This window comes from Peromyscus maniculatus, chromosome 2, assembly GCF_049852395.1.
Source record: "Peromyscus maniculatus bairdii isolate BWxNUB_F1_BW_parent chromosome 2, HU_Pman_BW_mat_3.1, whole genome shotgun sequence".
NCBI classification, from domain to species: Eukaryota; Metazoa; Chordata; class Mammalia; order Rodentia; family Cricetidae; genus Peromyscus; species Peromyscus maniculatus.
Window position 1 is genome coordinate 131,105,289 of NC_134853.1, and position 16,742 is coordinate 131,122,030.

Sequence of the window (16,742 nt, forward strand, 5' to 3'; positions counted from 1 at the left end):
GGGGAAAGACCTTCCACTAAGTTTGTAGCCAGCACATCCCAAGGTCACTGGTTGTTATTGCCTTGTGCTGTCACCACTGTTTCTAAGTTGGATTCATCCTCAGAGGCAGATATGAGATCTCCGTAGACCTTTGCAGAGAGTCAAGAGTCATTCAGGAATATGAAATCTTGAGAGTGTCTGTTTTCTGTAAACACAGTTGAAAATGTAAGATCCAACCATCCTTATTCTGAATTCTGAAAGTATTTAACATCACCTTAAGCCAGCCTGTGGTTATTTCTAGAGGCTACATTCTGGATTCATAAGTAGGTGTCATTTCTATAATTATGTGGCACCAGGACAATAAGCAAAGTGCTTGGCCCACAGTAAGCATTTAATGTATGCTTATTGAACTGAATATATTCCTCAATGGACTGGAAAGCTCCTTAAGGATGAGGACATGGGGCTGGTTAATGTTAGTAAGGCCAATGCCTGGTACATAGTAGACTGTTAGTAGATTTCTGCTTAATAGATTAAATAAATGAATCCAATAAGTGAATGAATAGTACCAAAAATTTATCATTTGAGTGCCACTTACTATACCAACTGTTTTTTTTAAACTTCACCTACTTCTTAAAATAGCCCTATAATGCAAGTGTTGTCAACTATCTTTTAAAATCAAGGGCACCAGTACCCAGGCCCAGAGCCTCAAATGGGTCCATCTAATGCCAAACCCCTCAATGGTTTTTACTAGAGCTTCTGGCTTGCAGAGATTGTATCATACAGATGTGAAATGTGATGCCCCCACTGTTCATGTAAGGCATATGGGGACCCACAGAACATAGATGCCCATTTCTAGCAGCTCCCCAGAGAGAAATGCACATTATACAATAAGAAAAGCCAAGCAATTCATTTCTCAAAAGAGATCTATTTTCACTCCCTTTGGTTTGTCCTATGAAATAACTTGCTCCAAGTGACAGCTCTTCAAATATAAATTTCAATAATAAACTTCAACAAATGAAAAACCGAACCAATCCGAGTCCTATTTTTCTTCTGTTGTGCAAGAAAGAATAGAAATTCGTAGGATGAAAAGCTAGTATCAAGTGCTTGGTTAAAAAAGGGCTGAAAGGGAAAAATATTCTGGGTAATGTACTGAGGACAATAGAATCCTCAGTGACAACCATCTTACCTTCAGCATTTATTGTACTAAAAAGAAGGAGTGTTCAGACTGATAACCCTGGGGCAATGAAAGATTCTTAATCAAAGCCACGTTAAATTAAATTATGCTCAGAATATTCTTACATGACAGGGAAGAATAGTCATACATTTAAAAATATTTTTAAAAGGCTTGAAACAAAAAGAGGAGGATTTTGGCAAACTCCCAGCTAGCCATAAAAATGATCCAGAATTCTTAATTCTTGGCTGGTTTATTCCCAAGTGAAACAAAGGTCTGGATGTCAAACAGACAAGACTTTCCACCCAGAGTGGATGCAAACCCACAGGTTATTCCAGAAGTGCTGCAGATGTTAAAGACAATGGTTTAGCAACAAAAGAAGAAGAGGTAGAAAAATCTATCAGATTAATACTAATTGTGTGCTCTGTAATTAGCCTTTGGGCCGAATGAAACTGTGGGTGAAAAGAACTGCTGAATTCAATACTAAGACAACGACTTTCAAAACTCCCTCATCAGACAGCATCCATATAAAGGGCATGTGGAAGAAGCTACTGATGTCATGTTGAAATTTAGATTAAATGAGATAGATTATGTGAGAGGGCTTGGCACAAAGTAATGCTTCATAAATATTAGCTGAATACAAATATATTGGAACAGACAAAACAAAGTGTTTTGTTCTCACTGAAGGAGATGAGATAAATGTCTTTATAGAGATAAGTCAGGATGTCAAATATTAGCTGGGGGAAGGACCTTGGAAGCCTCTGTCAGTGTGCCCTTTCTGCAATAAGGGCTTGGGCTTCTCTGGCCTTGAATCTACCAGTAACAGCCCTGTGAATGTGAAGACAAGCTCTCCTATTCTCACCATGGAAGAGTTCATTGTCAGGAAGGAACCAGGCAAGATGTCCATTTTTGTGGTCTGACAGCTGAGTTTGACTCCAACAAATCTTTTAAAAGACAGGAATTCCTTAAATTCTTAAAAGAAACAAAAGCATATTTGTCTCACAAAACAACCACCACCACAACATTTAGCTTGCAAGGGTGAGGGACTGAGGTAAGAGAACGCCCAAGGACAGAAGCACTTTCACAGAAATAGGTCTGTACGGTAGGGATGAGAAAGGAAAGCCACCTTTGGCCCTGTGAAATGAATGTCAGAGAATGGCCAATCCAAGCAAAGAATGATACCGAGTCAAATACCCAGTAGACATGAAAATGAAGGAGTGCCTAGGAATATGCAAGAATGACAAGCTTCAAACATCTCCTAATGGCTCAGATCTTTAGGCAACGGGAAATGAAATGACATTCTGATAATCTGGCTGAATCATGCCCAGAGCACACTCAACAGTGTTCAACAACTTTCCAAAAGGCACAGTGTGTGAAGGGACTGTGCTGGTCCAGTCGAGAAGGATTCATCTGGTACCACTTTCTGTTTCTCCTAGGAGCAGGTGAGACTCTACCAGCACACCAAGACCTCTTGTTTATCCATCTATCACACCAGGGCAATCCCACATATTCTACCACCCCTTCCAGGTCCCATAATGCATGTTAGCACAGTTGCAGAGAAGAGGGGTTAAAAGATGCCTTTACATCTGTTCACTTCAGTTCCCCAAACTTGTGTTTTATAACAGAACCCCCCTCCAAGAAACACACTGCAGATGAAACAATTTTGGGAAAGACTGTTTGATGGGATTCCTAAGCGAACATTATTCTCTGAAACAGGACTGATCAATGTCTCAGGACACCGTGAGGTGGTTCTCAATGCTGAGATACTGCTTCTGAGATCACAGGGATACATACTTCCAAAGTTTCTTTTCCCCTGCCACTGTCTGAGTCTGTTTCTCAGAAGACCATACCATCTTGCTTCTAAGACCAGATATATACAGCATAGAGCTGCAGAGGGGAGGGAGTCAGACATCCAAAGATACATTTTCATGTTGGTATAACTTGGTTCTAATGCAATGAGCTACACACACATACACACACACACACACACACACACACACACACACACACACCCCACACACACACAGATGGGGAGATATGGGGGTTGGAAATCTATACTGACATCTGACCCCAGGAGGTGATTAGTGTAAAAGATAAAGTAGAGATTTTGGAGTCAAACATACATGGTTCAACTTTGCCATGCTACTTAGAAGATACATGGCTTTGAATGAATTACCTAACCTTTTTTTGAACACATTTTCTCAAATGCAAAAATAGAGATAATAATAATATGATACCTCATAGAACTGGTATAGGAATGATATTACTATATGCCAGGTGATTTTCTGTGTATTTTACCCATACTAATATAATAATCCTATGAATGTTCCTATTTTAGAAATGAGGAAATAGAGGAACAGAGGGTGAGAATACCTGTTGCACAACTAGTGAGTAGGAAGACTGGGGTGTATTGTGGGAAGTCTAGCTCTTAATCACTAGGTTTCTGCCTAGCACAGTGCTAGATTCCAGCAAGTCCGTGATGTGATACTTCTCTGGAAGACAGAGACGGCACTCTACACCTCCCTTCCTCCTGGCTTTAAGAATCTGCTGGGTTTGTTATTAGTTTATTACATGGTGCAGTTCAAGTGGGCAGCATGCACCAGCCTGACAAACAAAAGGATCCTGTGTGGCTGCTCAAGGAAGAGAAGAACAAATTCAACACTGAGAAATGTTAGTTCAGTTTGAATGATGACTCACTGCCGCTATTTTCACAAACAGCTTGCTAATTAAACTTTCTTATGAACTCGGCTAACCAATTTTTCCAATGCATGGAGGAAAAATCATTCATTATAGACCGGAATCCAAAATCTAATATTAACAGCACAAGTAGGATCTGTGGCAATGTAATTTGATCAGCTCGAGCATTAATAACAGTTAGACACTGATGTCTGAGAGAGTTAATCAGCTTTTGCTGAGATGCTCGTAGATAACTGAACAAAACATCTGGAAGGCAGACTAGAAAGCAAAGCTGGCTTATCACAGGGTGTTGACGCCTTCCTCTTATAAAATCCCCTGCTCACAGCCTCCTATCTTCCTAGTGACCACAGCAATATCCTGAACTGGTATCACTTCAACAGCTTGTCCAATCTCACAACAGTCAGGTGGTGGGAAGTACTATTAACTCCCTTCACGTAAGCACCTAAGGCACAGAATGTCCAGATACACAGAAAGCCCTGCAGCCGATGCTGGAGTAAGACCTTGGTAGGTGCTTCTTTTATCACACTGGCCTAATTATTCAAAAAGAAAAAAAAAGATATAGTGTGTTTACATATGCACATGTGTGTAGATATTCATGTGTGTGGAGGTATGAGGATAAGCTTGACATCATTTTTCATGCATTATCTTTTTTTTTTTTTGACACAGATCTTTTCACTGGCCTGAAACCTTGACTAGTAGGCTGGGCTAGTGGTTAGTAAGTCCCATGGATCTGCCTGTCTCTGCCTCCTCAGCACTAGGATTATAAGAACATGCGATCATGCCTATTTTTTAAATCTATGTATCTGTCTATCTATGTAGCTACGTATCTGTGTATCTATCTATCTATGTACCTATCTATGTACCTATCTATGTATCTATCTATGTATCTATCTATGTATCTATCTATGTATCTATCTATGTATCTATCTATCTATGTATCTATCTATGTATCTATGTATCTATGTATCTATCTATCTATGTATCTATCTATCTATCTATCTATCTATCTATGTATCTATCTAGGTATGTATCTATCTATCTATGTATGTATCTATGTATCTATCTATCATCTATCACCATGTGTTCTGTGAGTCTAACTCAGGTCCTTGCAAGTACTTAATTGACTGAGCTGTTTCTCTAGCCCTTAAAGTGGCCTAATTTTTAAACTAATCTTAAAATTTATCCTGCTGTTTTCAAATATTGAACTAAAGGCTTTCACTCACAGTCTTCTAAAACCACCAAAGCTGTCATTTGTTATTGCTGCAAATGCTTTCACATGTGTCACCGAGATTGAAGCCACAAGCACTACCAGAATAAAGTAGGAGAAAGAGTTTTCCTCTTTACTGGATACTGAGGAAGTGGTAATCTGAAGGGGCAGTAAAACAACCTGTGCAATGTCACTGCTCATCTATTGAATGTGTGTGTGTGTGTGTGTGTGTGTGTGTGTGTGTGTGTGTGTGTGTGTGTCAGGGAAGGCATTACTGAATTTGATTTCCGTTTGGGATGGTTTGATGTGCTGTTTGGTATTCTGAGCAGAAAGTGTCTGGCATATGTGGGTATGTTTGGGAATGTGGAGCTCTCGGGTAGGGCTCTTCCTCTTCGCACTCACGGCGCTATCTCTTCAGCAGGGCTGCACTGATTGGGAAAGGCACTGGAAGGCACAAAGGTAGATAAGATAGTTCTCATTTCACGTCAGTACCAAGACATGAGAATGGCATTAGAGATTCCTGTTTGTGATCCAGACTGGGGTTCTGTCCAGAACCATGGAAACCCTCAGCAAAAAGATGGAAGCCATGGACTAAATGAAGTCCTGAGTGTTCAACCTTGAGAACTACAGGGAGGGAGAAGCCTACCGAGACCCAAGTCATTGAAGGGCAGCAAGAACGGAAGGCTCGCTTTGGAGCCATTCTCTTGGCACACTGTTTGTATCTCATATTGTCCAAATGGGGACTCGGTTCAGGCAGCTTCTCCATGTTACTGTCAGACATTGTCATTAAAACAACAACAACAAAATCCAAACTGGGTCTGGGAAAGAGATAAGAGCAAAGGAAAACTCCATGTATGTGATTTCAAGATTCACAGCCCATCTTGTGTTATAGCTGGCAGCTGTCACCACAGTCATCTCTGGAAATCCAGAGAAAGGGCTACAGAGAAGCTGGTAGGAAGCACAGGATAGAGCTGGGATCCTGGTTGACACTTGAAAAGGGGGATAAAGTTTGTCACATCTGTTTTACCTTCCTATAAAAGAGAACTCTGGCTAGCTTGTCTGTCGGTTCTCAGACACACCACACTTAATTTACTAACATTCCTCTGGTGTCCTTTTTACCATTCTGTATTCATTTCCCTCCGCCTATGATCCATTTTAATATTAACTCTTCATCTTAAAAGCCAGCTCAAGTCCTTTCAGATCAAAGAGGCATATGTGTAAATAAGAAGTTAGACAGAGAAATTAGGACAGAAAATTGAGAGAGAGAGAGAGGGAGAGAGAGAGAGAGAGAGAGAGAGAGAGAGAGAGAGAGAGAGAGAGAGAGAGAGAGAGAGAGGAGAGGGAGAGGAAAAGAGGAGGAGGAAATATCAAGGAAAATAAACCACACGATTGGTTGATTCAAGTCTTCTTTAGATTTCTCTGGCCCCATCAGTTTAGACAATTGCACATGTCAGATGCTTCAACAGGTTAAAGGAGGCACTCAAGAGAAATGCCTCTGAAAACTAACGTAAGAAAATACCTGGGATCACTCGGTTGGCTTTTCTGGCTTATACCACAAATGAGAATTAATTTGATTCTAGATGAACGCGATGAGAAATTCCCAAGGAGCCATAGTACCTAGAGTTGTTATCCTAACGTGAGCATCCACTTTGTGTCGACTGGGCCCAGCATCTCGCCAGACTTTGAAGTATGAAACAGGAGCTGATTAGAACATCAGACTTATGAATTAGCAAGAAAAGGGTGTGGAAAAAGTCAGTGAACCAATATGCACCTGACCTCAGGAGGATAACAGCCATCATCCTATGTTTGGTGGGGTTATTTATTAGCAAGCAGAAGGTGTTAACAGGCTTGGGTTGAAATCTCAGCTTCATTTATTAGCTCCAACCTTGAATGGATTACTTACTCTTCCTGAGCTGTAGTTTCTTTGCTAACAAAGAGGCTATGGAAAACTTACCTTGTGAAGTAGCCCTAACTGCTCCATTCATTCTTCCTTGATAGTGTTCCTATTACTCAGCTTGGGCTGCTTATAACAAAATATTCTGATTCAGATAGATTAAAAGCACATACATTAATTTTATCATAGTTCTGGAGTCTGGAAGCCCAAGAGCAGGGTACCAACATGATTGGGTTCTGGCTAGGGCCCTCTTTCTGGCATGCAGAGGAGTGCATCATTTGATGTGTAGATATAGAGAGAGCTCTGGTTTCTTTTTCCCTTCTCATTAGGATACTAACATTATTGGATCCTATCCACACGACCTCATTTACCCTTAATTACTTGGACAAAGGTCCTATTTCGGTTACTTTGATGACAAAGATTTCTATCTATGAATCTGGTGAGTGAGGGGGCATAGATACTTACTCCTTAGTAATACATCTGACGCATGCATCAATGGCCTCCTCATCATAGACTGACTTTCTACAATCTATTTTTTTTGCCAGGTTTAAGAGCTATTCTTCTTTGACACTTGCTCTTAGCACCTCAGTCCACTGTTACCCTTTACTCCTTTGGATATCCATAACTGATCTTGTCTTCACCTTCACTCAGTGAAACAGGATGGTAAGATAATAGAAAGATTATAGGTTTTACAGATAGACAGTCCCAACCAACCCCTCTCACCAGATAAATCTAGGCTGGGCTTGCTCATCTCCAGAACGGGGTAATAACCACTGATCACGGAAAATATAAAGCTTCAGTGAAAGCACAGATACTGTAGGCCTGCCCCTGTAGCTGCCATATAGCAGGCCCCCTGCCAAGTCTTCACCTGGCTGCGCTACGAATCAATTCTCTTGTGTGGTCTTTCCAAAGATTTTTGGATGTATGTATGTAGTATATATGTTTGTGTGTCTGTGTGTGTATGTGCACATGTATGTGCATGCACATGGAGGCCAGAGATCAACATCAGGAGTCTTCCTCAATTGCCTTGCACTTTACTTTTGAGACAAAGTCTGTCGTTGAACCTGGAGCTCACTGATTTGGCTAGAATGGATGGCCAGCAAAGCAAGAGATCTTCATGCCTCTGTCGCCACTGCATTGTACAGGTAGGTGTCAACATGCTAGGCTTCTTACGTGGGTGCTGGGATCCCAACTCAGATTCTTGCTTGTGTGGTAAGCATTTACTCACTCATCTATCTAATTAGCTCGTTTTAAATAATTTTAATAGTCAGGGATGGGAAATTGGACTTTGGTAAAATCAAACCAAACCACCCTAGAAAACAGAAAAGGTGGCCATACTTCAGAAGAAGAAGCCACCTTTTCTTTTATATCTGTGGCTTATGGAGGACATTATAATGTCCTGTTGTGTCTCACTCATTGTCCCTGTAGTAGCATGTTTTATACTTTAGGACTTCCTCACAATTTTGAAAGAATTTAAGGGAGGGAAGAGAATAACATTTATTTAGTCTGAGAGAGTAGACACTAAATAAATACTGTTGACTGACTGAAAATGTTTTGCAAATGTAAAAAGCCTTACATAGATATATGATCTCTATTTGAATTTTATCTTTTCTCCAAACTAGAAATATCTTCCCCTATCAAAGCTCAATTTCAGCACTGTAGAAAAAAATGAAAAGGCTACTTAAAAGATGTTCAGTTCTCACAAGGCATAAAGACAGGCACAGAGATCATCTGTTAAGAGCATAAGGGAGCTGCAGAATTGGGGTGGGGCAGACTGAAAAAGAAACCACCACTACCACACCTCTCAGAAGATGAGGAAAAGGAATTTCCCTTACACATTTCAGAAGGCACTTTCCTCCTCTCCTGAATCTGATGAATTACATTTTTAGATAATGTGTGGAAATTCCAGTTTGATATTATCTTCCTATTTAGTTCATAGTTGCAATCAACCAGGCCATTCTACAGAGAAGGGTGTGTGTGTGTGTTGCACATGTGAGTGTGTATGTGAATGGGGTGAATGGGGTGTGCATGTGAGTATATGTGTGTGAGTGGGCTGTTCACGTGTGTGTGTGTGTGTGTGTGTGTGTGTGTGTGTATGCATGTGTGTGTGTGTGTGTGTGTGTGTGTGTGTGTGTGTGTGTGTGTATGCATGTGTGTGTGTGTTAGGAGAAAGAGAAGAGGTTGGGTGAACAGGGATTTGGTCTTACGAACCAACAGTCAGCTAAAGCACAGAAATAGAAACTCCTTAAAATACCCAGGCCTGATTCACATCCTAGGTAAAAGCCATTGAGACATCTCTCCAGGGATGAGAGGACATTTCCCTGTCTAAGTTTGGAATCAGGGCAGAACTGTTAGATTTGGAGGGGGAGATGAAGGGGAAGATAACCAGGAGGCAAAGGAAACCATAGTTAGTCTGTAATTCCGACAACTTCCATTTTGGGGACAAAAAAACTGTTGAAAGACGCCTGACATGCCAGCACAAAGCCTAAACCTCACAGCTCCACTCAACTGCCAAATTCTAATTAGAAACAATGGAAGATCTCTGGTTACCCTTGGTGAGTGCATAAGAGGCATAACGCTTACATGGCTTGCTGTCTACACTTAATGTTCTGACCGTTTTGTTCTTCACAAGGCAGACTCCTCTTCTCCTAGTTTGCAATCCCTATAGAGTTCCAAATTTTCCCCACACTTAAAATTTTCCCATTAACTTCCTTCAGCAGTAGTCAAACTCTTTCCTAAGTCAACATGTCCAACTCTTTTATTCTTCTTTGTGGCACATGTGTAAGGTGACTGCGGGGAGGGGACACACGCCACAGCGGATGCAAATCAGCCTGATCTCCTTCTGAGTGCAGGAGACCTGGCACCCTGCACTTTTCCAAATCTGAGCTGCCACGTGCTGTTTCCTATACTCTTCTCCTCACTGACAGCTACCCTTCTCACGTGCATATGAGAACACTTCACTTAGCTAGTCAAAATCTTGGGATTTTCTTGGATATTCTTAAGTGTGGCTGGGTTTACTTCCACTGAAACCCAAGGCAGCTTCCATTGCAATGGAAATAAGAGACAAATATAATGAAAGGCATTTCAAGAAGGAAGAAAGTCAGAACAACTTAATATGTAACAACTTAATTGAAAAAGTGACCCTGAGTTTGAATGGTGGGGGCAGATGGCAGGAATTGGAGGGAGGAAAGGGGGAAATGATGTGATTGTATTATAATCTCAAAACAACAGGTATATACAAATACTACTCGAGGTTTGAGTTCAGGTGAGCAGTGACTTGTTGAATTCAGAATTTTTCTTTTTACATGCGTATACTTTAATGTATATATTTATGTGCTATTTTCCAAAACAAAAGATTCCAAGCTCAAATCATCTTTTCCTTGTACTAAAAATTTTCTTTGCCTATAAAACAGCCTGGACTGGTTTGGGAAGGGGAGAAGTCAGCTGAGTGTTTTGGAAGAAGCTGATAGAAGCAAAGTGCGCATTGGACAGCTCATAATTAGTGAGACAGGGTTGGATCCAAGTCTCAGCTCCTGCACTTGGAGGCTGACTCAACTTACACAAGTTGCTCATTTACCCCCAACTTCAAAGTTCATCTGTAAAGGAGGCTGAGGATTACACGAGGCTCTGTCTCCTGAGTGTAGTGCCAAGGGCATTGAAGGTGCTGGCAGCCCTGCCACTCTCTAGGGGACACCAATGTGCTATTACATGAGCTGCTACACAACACCCCCCCCTTCAGAAAATTCCTTAAGGTGCATACAGCACACAAAAAACCAACAGCTGTTCTTCTTTGTCTTTGCTAGATTCTATAACAGATTATTTTAATAAACTCATCTTTTGCCCGACTTCATTTTCTAGGAGTAAATTGAAAGCTTTTTCAGAATTTAGTGGTTTTTTTCCCCCCTGCACCTTTTATTGTTTATGTGGTCGTCTTGGAGATATGACTAAATTCTCCGAGTGTTCCTACAAATCTAGTTCCCTGCAAGCAGAGGTGAAACAGAACAAGCCTGGAGCCTCCCTCTCCTCCCTCTTCTATCAACTAGACAGTAGTGTATGTCGGGCTCTGACCTGGAAGCTCTCATACAGAAAGGCTCACTACTGCTGTTTCCCATCCCAGGCTCTCCTGCTGAGGGACATGTAGGCTGCTTAGGCCTTCATAGACCCGAAGAGCTCTCATGTCACTGTATTGAAACTAAGTCGGTTCCCTTCTTAAATTAGAGATGCAAATTAGGGTACAGAGACACTGGCAAAGAATTGGCCCCAGGACCCAGAGTGTTTCAAAGGGTTTTGTGAGTTTTTACTCACTGGTTCTGCTTTTGGCATTGGATGATGATATTAACTCAAAGATGTATTATAAAGGAAAAACATGAAGTGATGGGTTAAATTTGGCATTGAGAAAAGTCACACTTATTTTGACATACTTAGGTTCATCTGGCAATGCTGCTTCATATTGAACCACTGCTTCCAAAGAGCCACCCCCACCTTCAAGCTGTACTTCCTTTGGCCAAAATACAGAGGAAGAAAAACTGCTTTTGCTCTTTAACCGAATGTCAGCTCTATTTCTTTTTTCTTTTTTAGAATTTTTTTATTAAGAAAATTTTTTCATTCATTTTACACACCAAAGATTCCCCTCTTCCCTCCCACCTCCCAGCCTCCCCCCAACCCATCCCCCACTCCCCCCCACAAGAAGGTAAGGCCTCCCATTGGGAGGCACATCCAGTAGAGGCAAGTCCAAGCCCTTCCCCCTGCCTCAAGGCTGCATGAGGTGTCCCATCATAGGTAGCAGGTTCCAAAAAGCTCCCTCATGCACCAGGGATGGATTCTGATTCTATTGTTGGGGGTGGGGGTGGGGGGAGGCTCCCAAACAGATCAAGCTACACAACTGTCTCGCCATGCAGAGGGTCTAGTCCAGTCCCATACGGGCTCCACAGCCATTGATCCAGCTTTCATGAGTTCCTACTAGTTTGGTTTGGCCATCTCTGCAGGTTTCCCCATCATTTGCTTTTCTTTCCTGTCTAGATCTTAACTCCATATTTCTAACCTTTTGCAATAGCCCCAGCTAACACATCTACTGTACTCAAGCACCAGAGTGTTTAGGGTCTATCCATATATCAGTCTAGACAGATCCAGTTTTGCAGTCAGCAGTGTTCAGTGTGGACTGCTCTATTCTCAGAAATTCCTGTAGAGCTCTGACGTGCCTGAAATGGACAGAAGACTATTCTTGAAAGCTATTCCTGTGCACATATGTGGAGAAGGACACCAAGCAGAGCTGCTGGTTTTTCTTTTCTTCTTTTCTTTTCTGACTAGGCAGCTCAAAGGTGTATGTTGCTTCATCCTAACTTCTTCCTTTCTAGGTTTTGTTGTTGGTATTTTGGTGCCAGGACCTTATGTATGCTGAGCAGCCATATTCCCAGCTTCCTCTAGGGACTTTCCTTTGTTATTTTTTCCTCTTCTTTATTCCTTTTGGGTTGGGGAAGTAGAAGATAGACATTAATAATGGTAAAATTTGGCATCACAGCTGGGCTGGCTTTAGACATATCTGAGTCACCTAATACTATCCTGGCCAAGCTGTATGTTTCTTCCCCTAAAATCGCCAATCATATAGAAATTTGGATTCAGTGAAGTAGCCAAAGGCAACAAAACAAACAAACAAACAAACAAGCAAAAACTAGGAACCTAAATGAATTCTCAGAAGTCCATGAGAAATATGTAATTCTTACCCAGGCTTCTTGTTCTTTGCCTGAATTCTAAGGGTCACATGAAATTTCTCTCCAGCAGCAGGTGGATGGAGGAAAAAAGTGAAGACTTGGCTTTCTCTGACATCATGTGCCCATGGCTATACCCAGAAACAATTCAGGTTATATATTTTCTCTCATGGACACCTAGATTAAGTGTCTTTTTCCAATGGAAAATGAAAAATCAAATGTTTCTGAGAAGACATTACTTAGTAAGTTAACAAAGATGTCCAAAAACGCTGTAAGTGACTCTTAAGTCTGGTCCTTTCAGTAAATTTGCCTGAACTTTGAAGCAAGATGCAGGTTGGAATTCTGTCTCTAGCGGATGACAAATACTGTTATCTCTGTTTCCCTTGATATACAGGAGTCTTGTTTAAGGGCATAGTGCATTAGGGAGGCTCTCTAGAGGGCATCCAGCAGCCTCTCCCTAGAAGAACACAGTGTTGCTTTGGGTTACAGTCATCACTTTGCAGAATAAGATCAAACTTTAGGTGACTCCTGAGCTCACAGAGTATAACTGTGCTGCCTGGAGAAGTTTCTTAGTTTTGCTTCAGTTTCCTTATCTAAGAAAATGGAAGATGTGCTCTGTAGTGACGACATAAGGTATGTTTGGTGCTTAGCCAGCACTAAATGGTGTTCCCATGTCATTTACATTGATGACCAAGTTTCTTCTGTGCATTCTCACACAGAGAAGTTAATAGCGACCCATGGGGCAAAAGTCTTCTATCTAGTTGTTAATGCAATCAACAGTCATTTTCTCTAAAGGGGCCTAAATTCCTCAGACCCCATTCATCATTCTTTCTAGGGAGTGGCTTGAGGCTGGGAAATCTTAATCTTAAATTCTTATCTTTTTTGTCACCTCCCACCCCCTAATCCTCCCACTGGATATTTAGAACTTCTTGTAAACTTCACAGGATCGAGATGCATTGAGATCTGTAGGAGGTGTTGGAGGAAAAGGGGGGACTGGGATGTTAAAAATCAGGGCAACAAAAATACCTATGATGTCATTTACCCTGACTTCTGGACTAGCTGCAGCCTTTGCACTTGTGAGGTGTGATAATTCACTCCTGCTGACCTGTGTTATGACTGAACCCCAATGCAAGTCTCCGAGGTTCTTCCACTCAGAGTGATTCTTCTCCTTCCCTACCTCCCACAACCCCAGCTCTCCCTCCTTCCCTGACTTTTAGCGTAGCCAATTAAACCTGAACAACGGGTGGATGGAGGAAATATGCTGCATCTATGGAATGGTACAGCAGGGACCAGTTTCACTGTTAATTTAAAATGCTAGAATTAATTAGGTAGTGTAAATGAAGAATTTAATAAGCACTCTTTACAACCATAAGTTCTACTTTTATTAAACACTGCTACCAAATGAGGGCAAATATCTCTGGTCTCTCTATATTTCCCTGCCTCATTCCCATAAGTTCTCTACAAATGATTTTTTTTTGCCTGAAATAAAAAAAATTACATAATTATAAATTTATGCCCAAATTGTATTCCTGCCTTCAACCCATAAGCTTCATCTTTAAGCTCAGATGCTACTGTATGTCTCTGCTTGTGCTGGAGAGGGTGCTAAACAAACCAGAGTTGACAATTTTGGTTTTGTATACCAAATTAAAGGCTGTCTTCGAAGCTGTCACTCCTATTCAAATCCACTCGGTGAACTACCAAATTAGCATTCTTTCAGTAAAGGAATCTGCTTGTTTAAACACGTGTCTTCAGAAAACAAGGAACAACATCATGAATCAGTACTTTAAAAAATCTCACTACCATTCCGAGGGAACTCTCTTGAAAAGGTGATTAATAATACCCATTCACTAATATAGCCGGCAGAATCCCTATTTAGAATGTAAGGCAAAACTAAAATACATTTTCTATATAGGAGTGGGAGGAAGAATCATATGGTTAACTGGTTTTAATTTGGTTTGAATTATCATCCCATTATGTAAAGATTATTCAAGGAATCTAAACATTGGCTTTATGAAAGTACAGACATTTAAAGAATAGAAGACCCAGTACACTTGGCTAAGATCTGTAAAGCCTGGCCCCTTAGGAGGGCTGGAAATAAGATTTTTATCTGGACCATGCTCCTTTAAGGATAGTAGCTACATGTTCCTAAGTAGCACCCTCTACTAACTGAAGACTCCTATCCAACAGTCCTCTTGCTAGGTGCGATACAGCCAGTCTCTCATTTCACCCTTACAATACACTCTTAAGATAAGTACCATTTTCCAATTTTACAGCTAAATAAATTGTGTTGGGGGAATTGTATGACTTACACTGTAACAAATAGCACTTATTTGTAGCTTTGTACTTAATTTATAAAGGGCACACATTTACATGTGAATTAGAAGAATAAAAGGATGTACTTGTTTGTATGAAGATATATATGTTGTAGCACCTGGTTTAAGATGGGGCTGATGTCTTATCCTGATTAAATCACAGATCTTCATTTTCACTTACGCAAGCTAGTTGCTTGTCAGTGAAACTGAAACAGTAGTCACCATTCACGACTGACAAGTACCCAAGGTCAATGTGAGGGGCGTCATGAGTGGAGCACGCTGGTAGCAGCCTCGCTGGCAGCCCTCATTATGCAGCTCATTAATTTTTTAAGGAAAAGATCCTCACTTCCAATAAGATTATAGGAAATTTTCTCAGCAAGCAGGCATAGTATAATTGTCTGACAACATTAAAATCCTGGTTATTGAGGTTGTATGGGGGTAGGGGTATTGCTCTGCTTTTAAGTACAAGGTCAAGAAGAAAGCAATCAATTAAAGACCATCTTCAAAATAAACAAAAACATGAGACATATACATATCTCCACTAAGCACCTGCCTTCTTCTGTGGAGTATTTACATTCTAGAATTGTCTGCTATCTTTGGGATTTGTTCTTCTCAGAGACAAAGAGCAATTATGTCATCCTTCCACTTGGCCCCCTATTCAAACACGTGTCATGACATATGGAAGAAAACTGGGCACACACAAACCAAATGTTTGAGAACAGAAGAAAGGAATAAAAGCAGCGTGGAGTACAGGGGAGGAAAGACAGAAGGCAGGGCTCAGGACCAAAGTGCAAAGGAGGAGCTGGGGACACAGCTCAGCACTTGCCCAGCACGCAGGAAGCACCCATAAAACCCATAAAACCAGGCCTGGCAGTACATGCCTGTAATCCCTGCAGTCAGAATGTAGAGGCATCCTCGGCTGTCCAGCCAGTTCTGTGACAGCCTGGGACACATGACACCCTGTGTTTTTTTTTTTTTTTAAAAAAAAGGGGGGGGGGAGTTGCATCTGATCAAGAATAAATGAGTATAAAACCAAAACACCATTTCATATAAAGGGAGGGAAAACTTCAAAATCTTCATCTGCTTCTAGTTCAGTCAGTGCAAGGTGGCTTCTGTGGTGTACATGTGTGTACGTGGTGTGAGCTTGTGGCATGTATACATGTAATCCTTGCATGCAGGACATGTGATGTAGGCATTCAGATTCACTGTTGCACACACACATTGTGTGCTGTGAATCTCTAGTCTGAACGCTGAAGGGCATACCTGTAATTTTGTCTCTCACGAGTTTGCAGGATTCTATTTCACCAATGCTCCCAAAGAGACTCCTGAATTCCTCTTGGGTCATATTCTGGGGTAAATAGTTGACGATGAGGTTGGTTTTGCTGTCGTCTGTGGCTGCGCCTGTCTGCATGGGAGAAGGACAGTTTCTGTTGTTGCTGGAGGGTCCATTGCTTGTATTGGATGTCGGTCCATTTGACACCTGAGGCTCCATGGTGCTAATTATCTAAATAAAAAAAGTAAATATTTTGAAATCTCAGAAGACACAGTCTGTTTCTAGATTTTATTTTATTTGTTGCAAAGAAAGGGAACAAGATGAGGCAAGATGGAGCAAAGAGGCTGGGCTGTGAACACAGCTGATTTAGAAACATGTTTTTTAACCAGGATGTTAAGCTCCCTTTGCTATTTTTAGACCAGCCCCTAGATTTTGAACACAGACTAGAATGCAGTGGGAACTCTCCCATTATTTTGTTAATGAAAAGCTAATTCCTGTTTTCAT

At 41.2% G+C, this 16,742-nt stretch overlaps 1 protein-coding gene across 8 annotated transcripts in view; it reads right to left on the reverse strand.

Annotated features, from left to right (window-relative positions):
* The window catches only part of Elavl4 (ELAV like RNA binding protein 4), a 136,952-nt gene that overhangs the window by 31,609 nt on the left and 88,601 nt on the right, over window positions 1-16,742 (reverse strand). For all 8 annotated transcript variants that reach the window (XM_015996498.3, XM_076564756.1, XM_015996497.3 and 5 more), the window contains exon 2: window positions 16,229-16,469. In XM_015996498.3, the coding sequence (XP_015851984.1) occupies window positions 16,229-16,469 (241 nt within the window). The remainder of the gene's footprint in view (window positions 1-16,228; window positions 16,470-16,742) is intronic.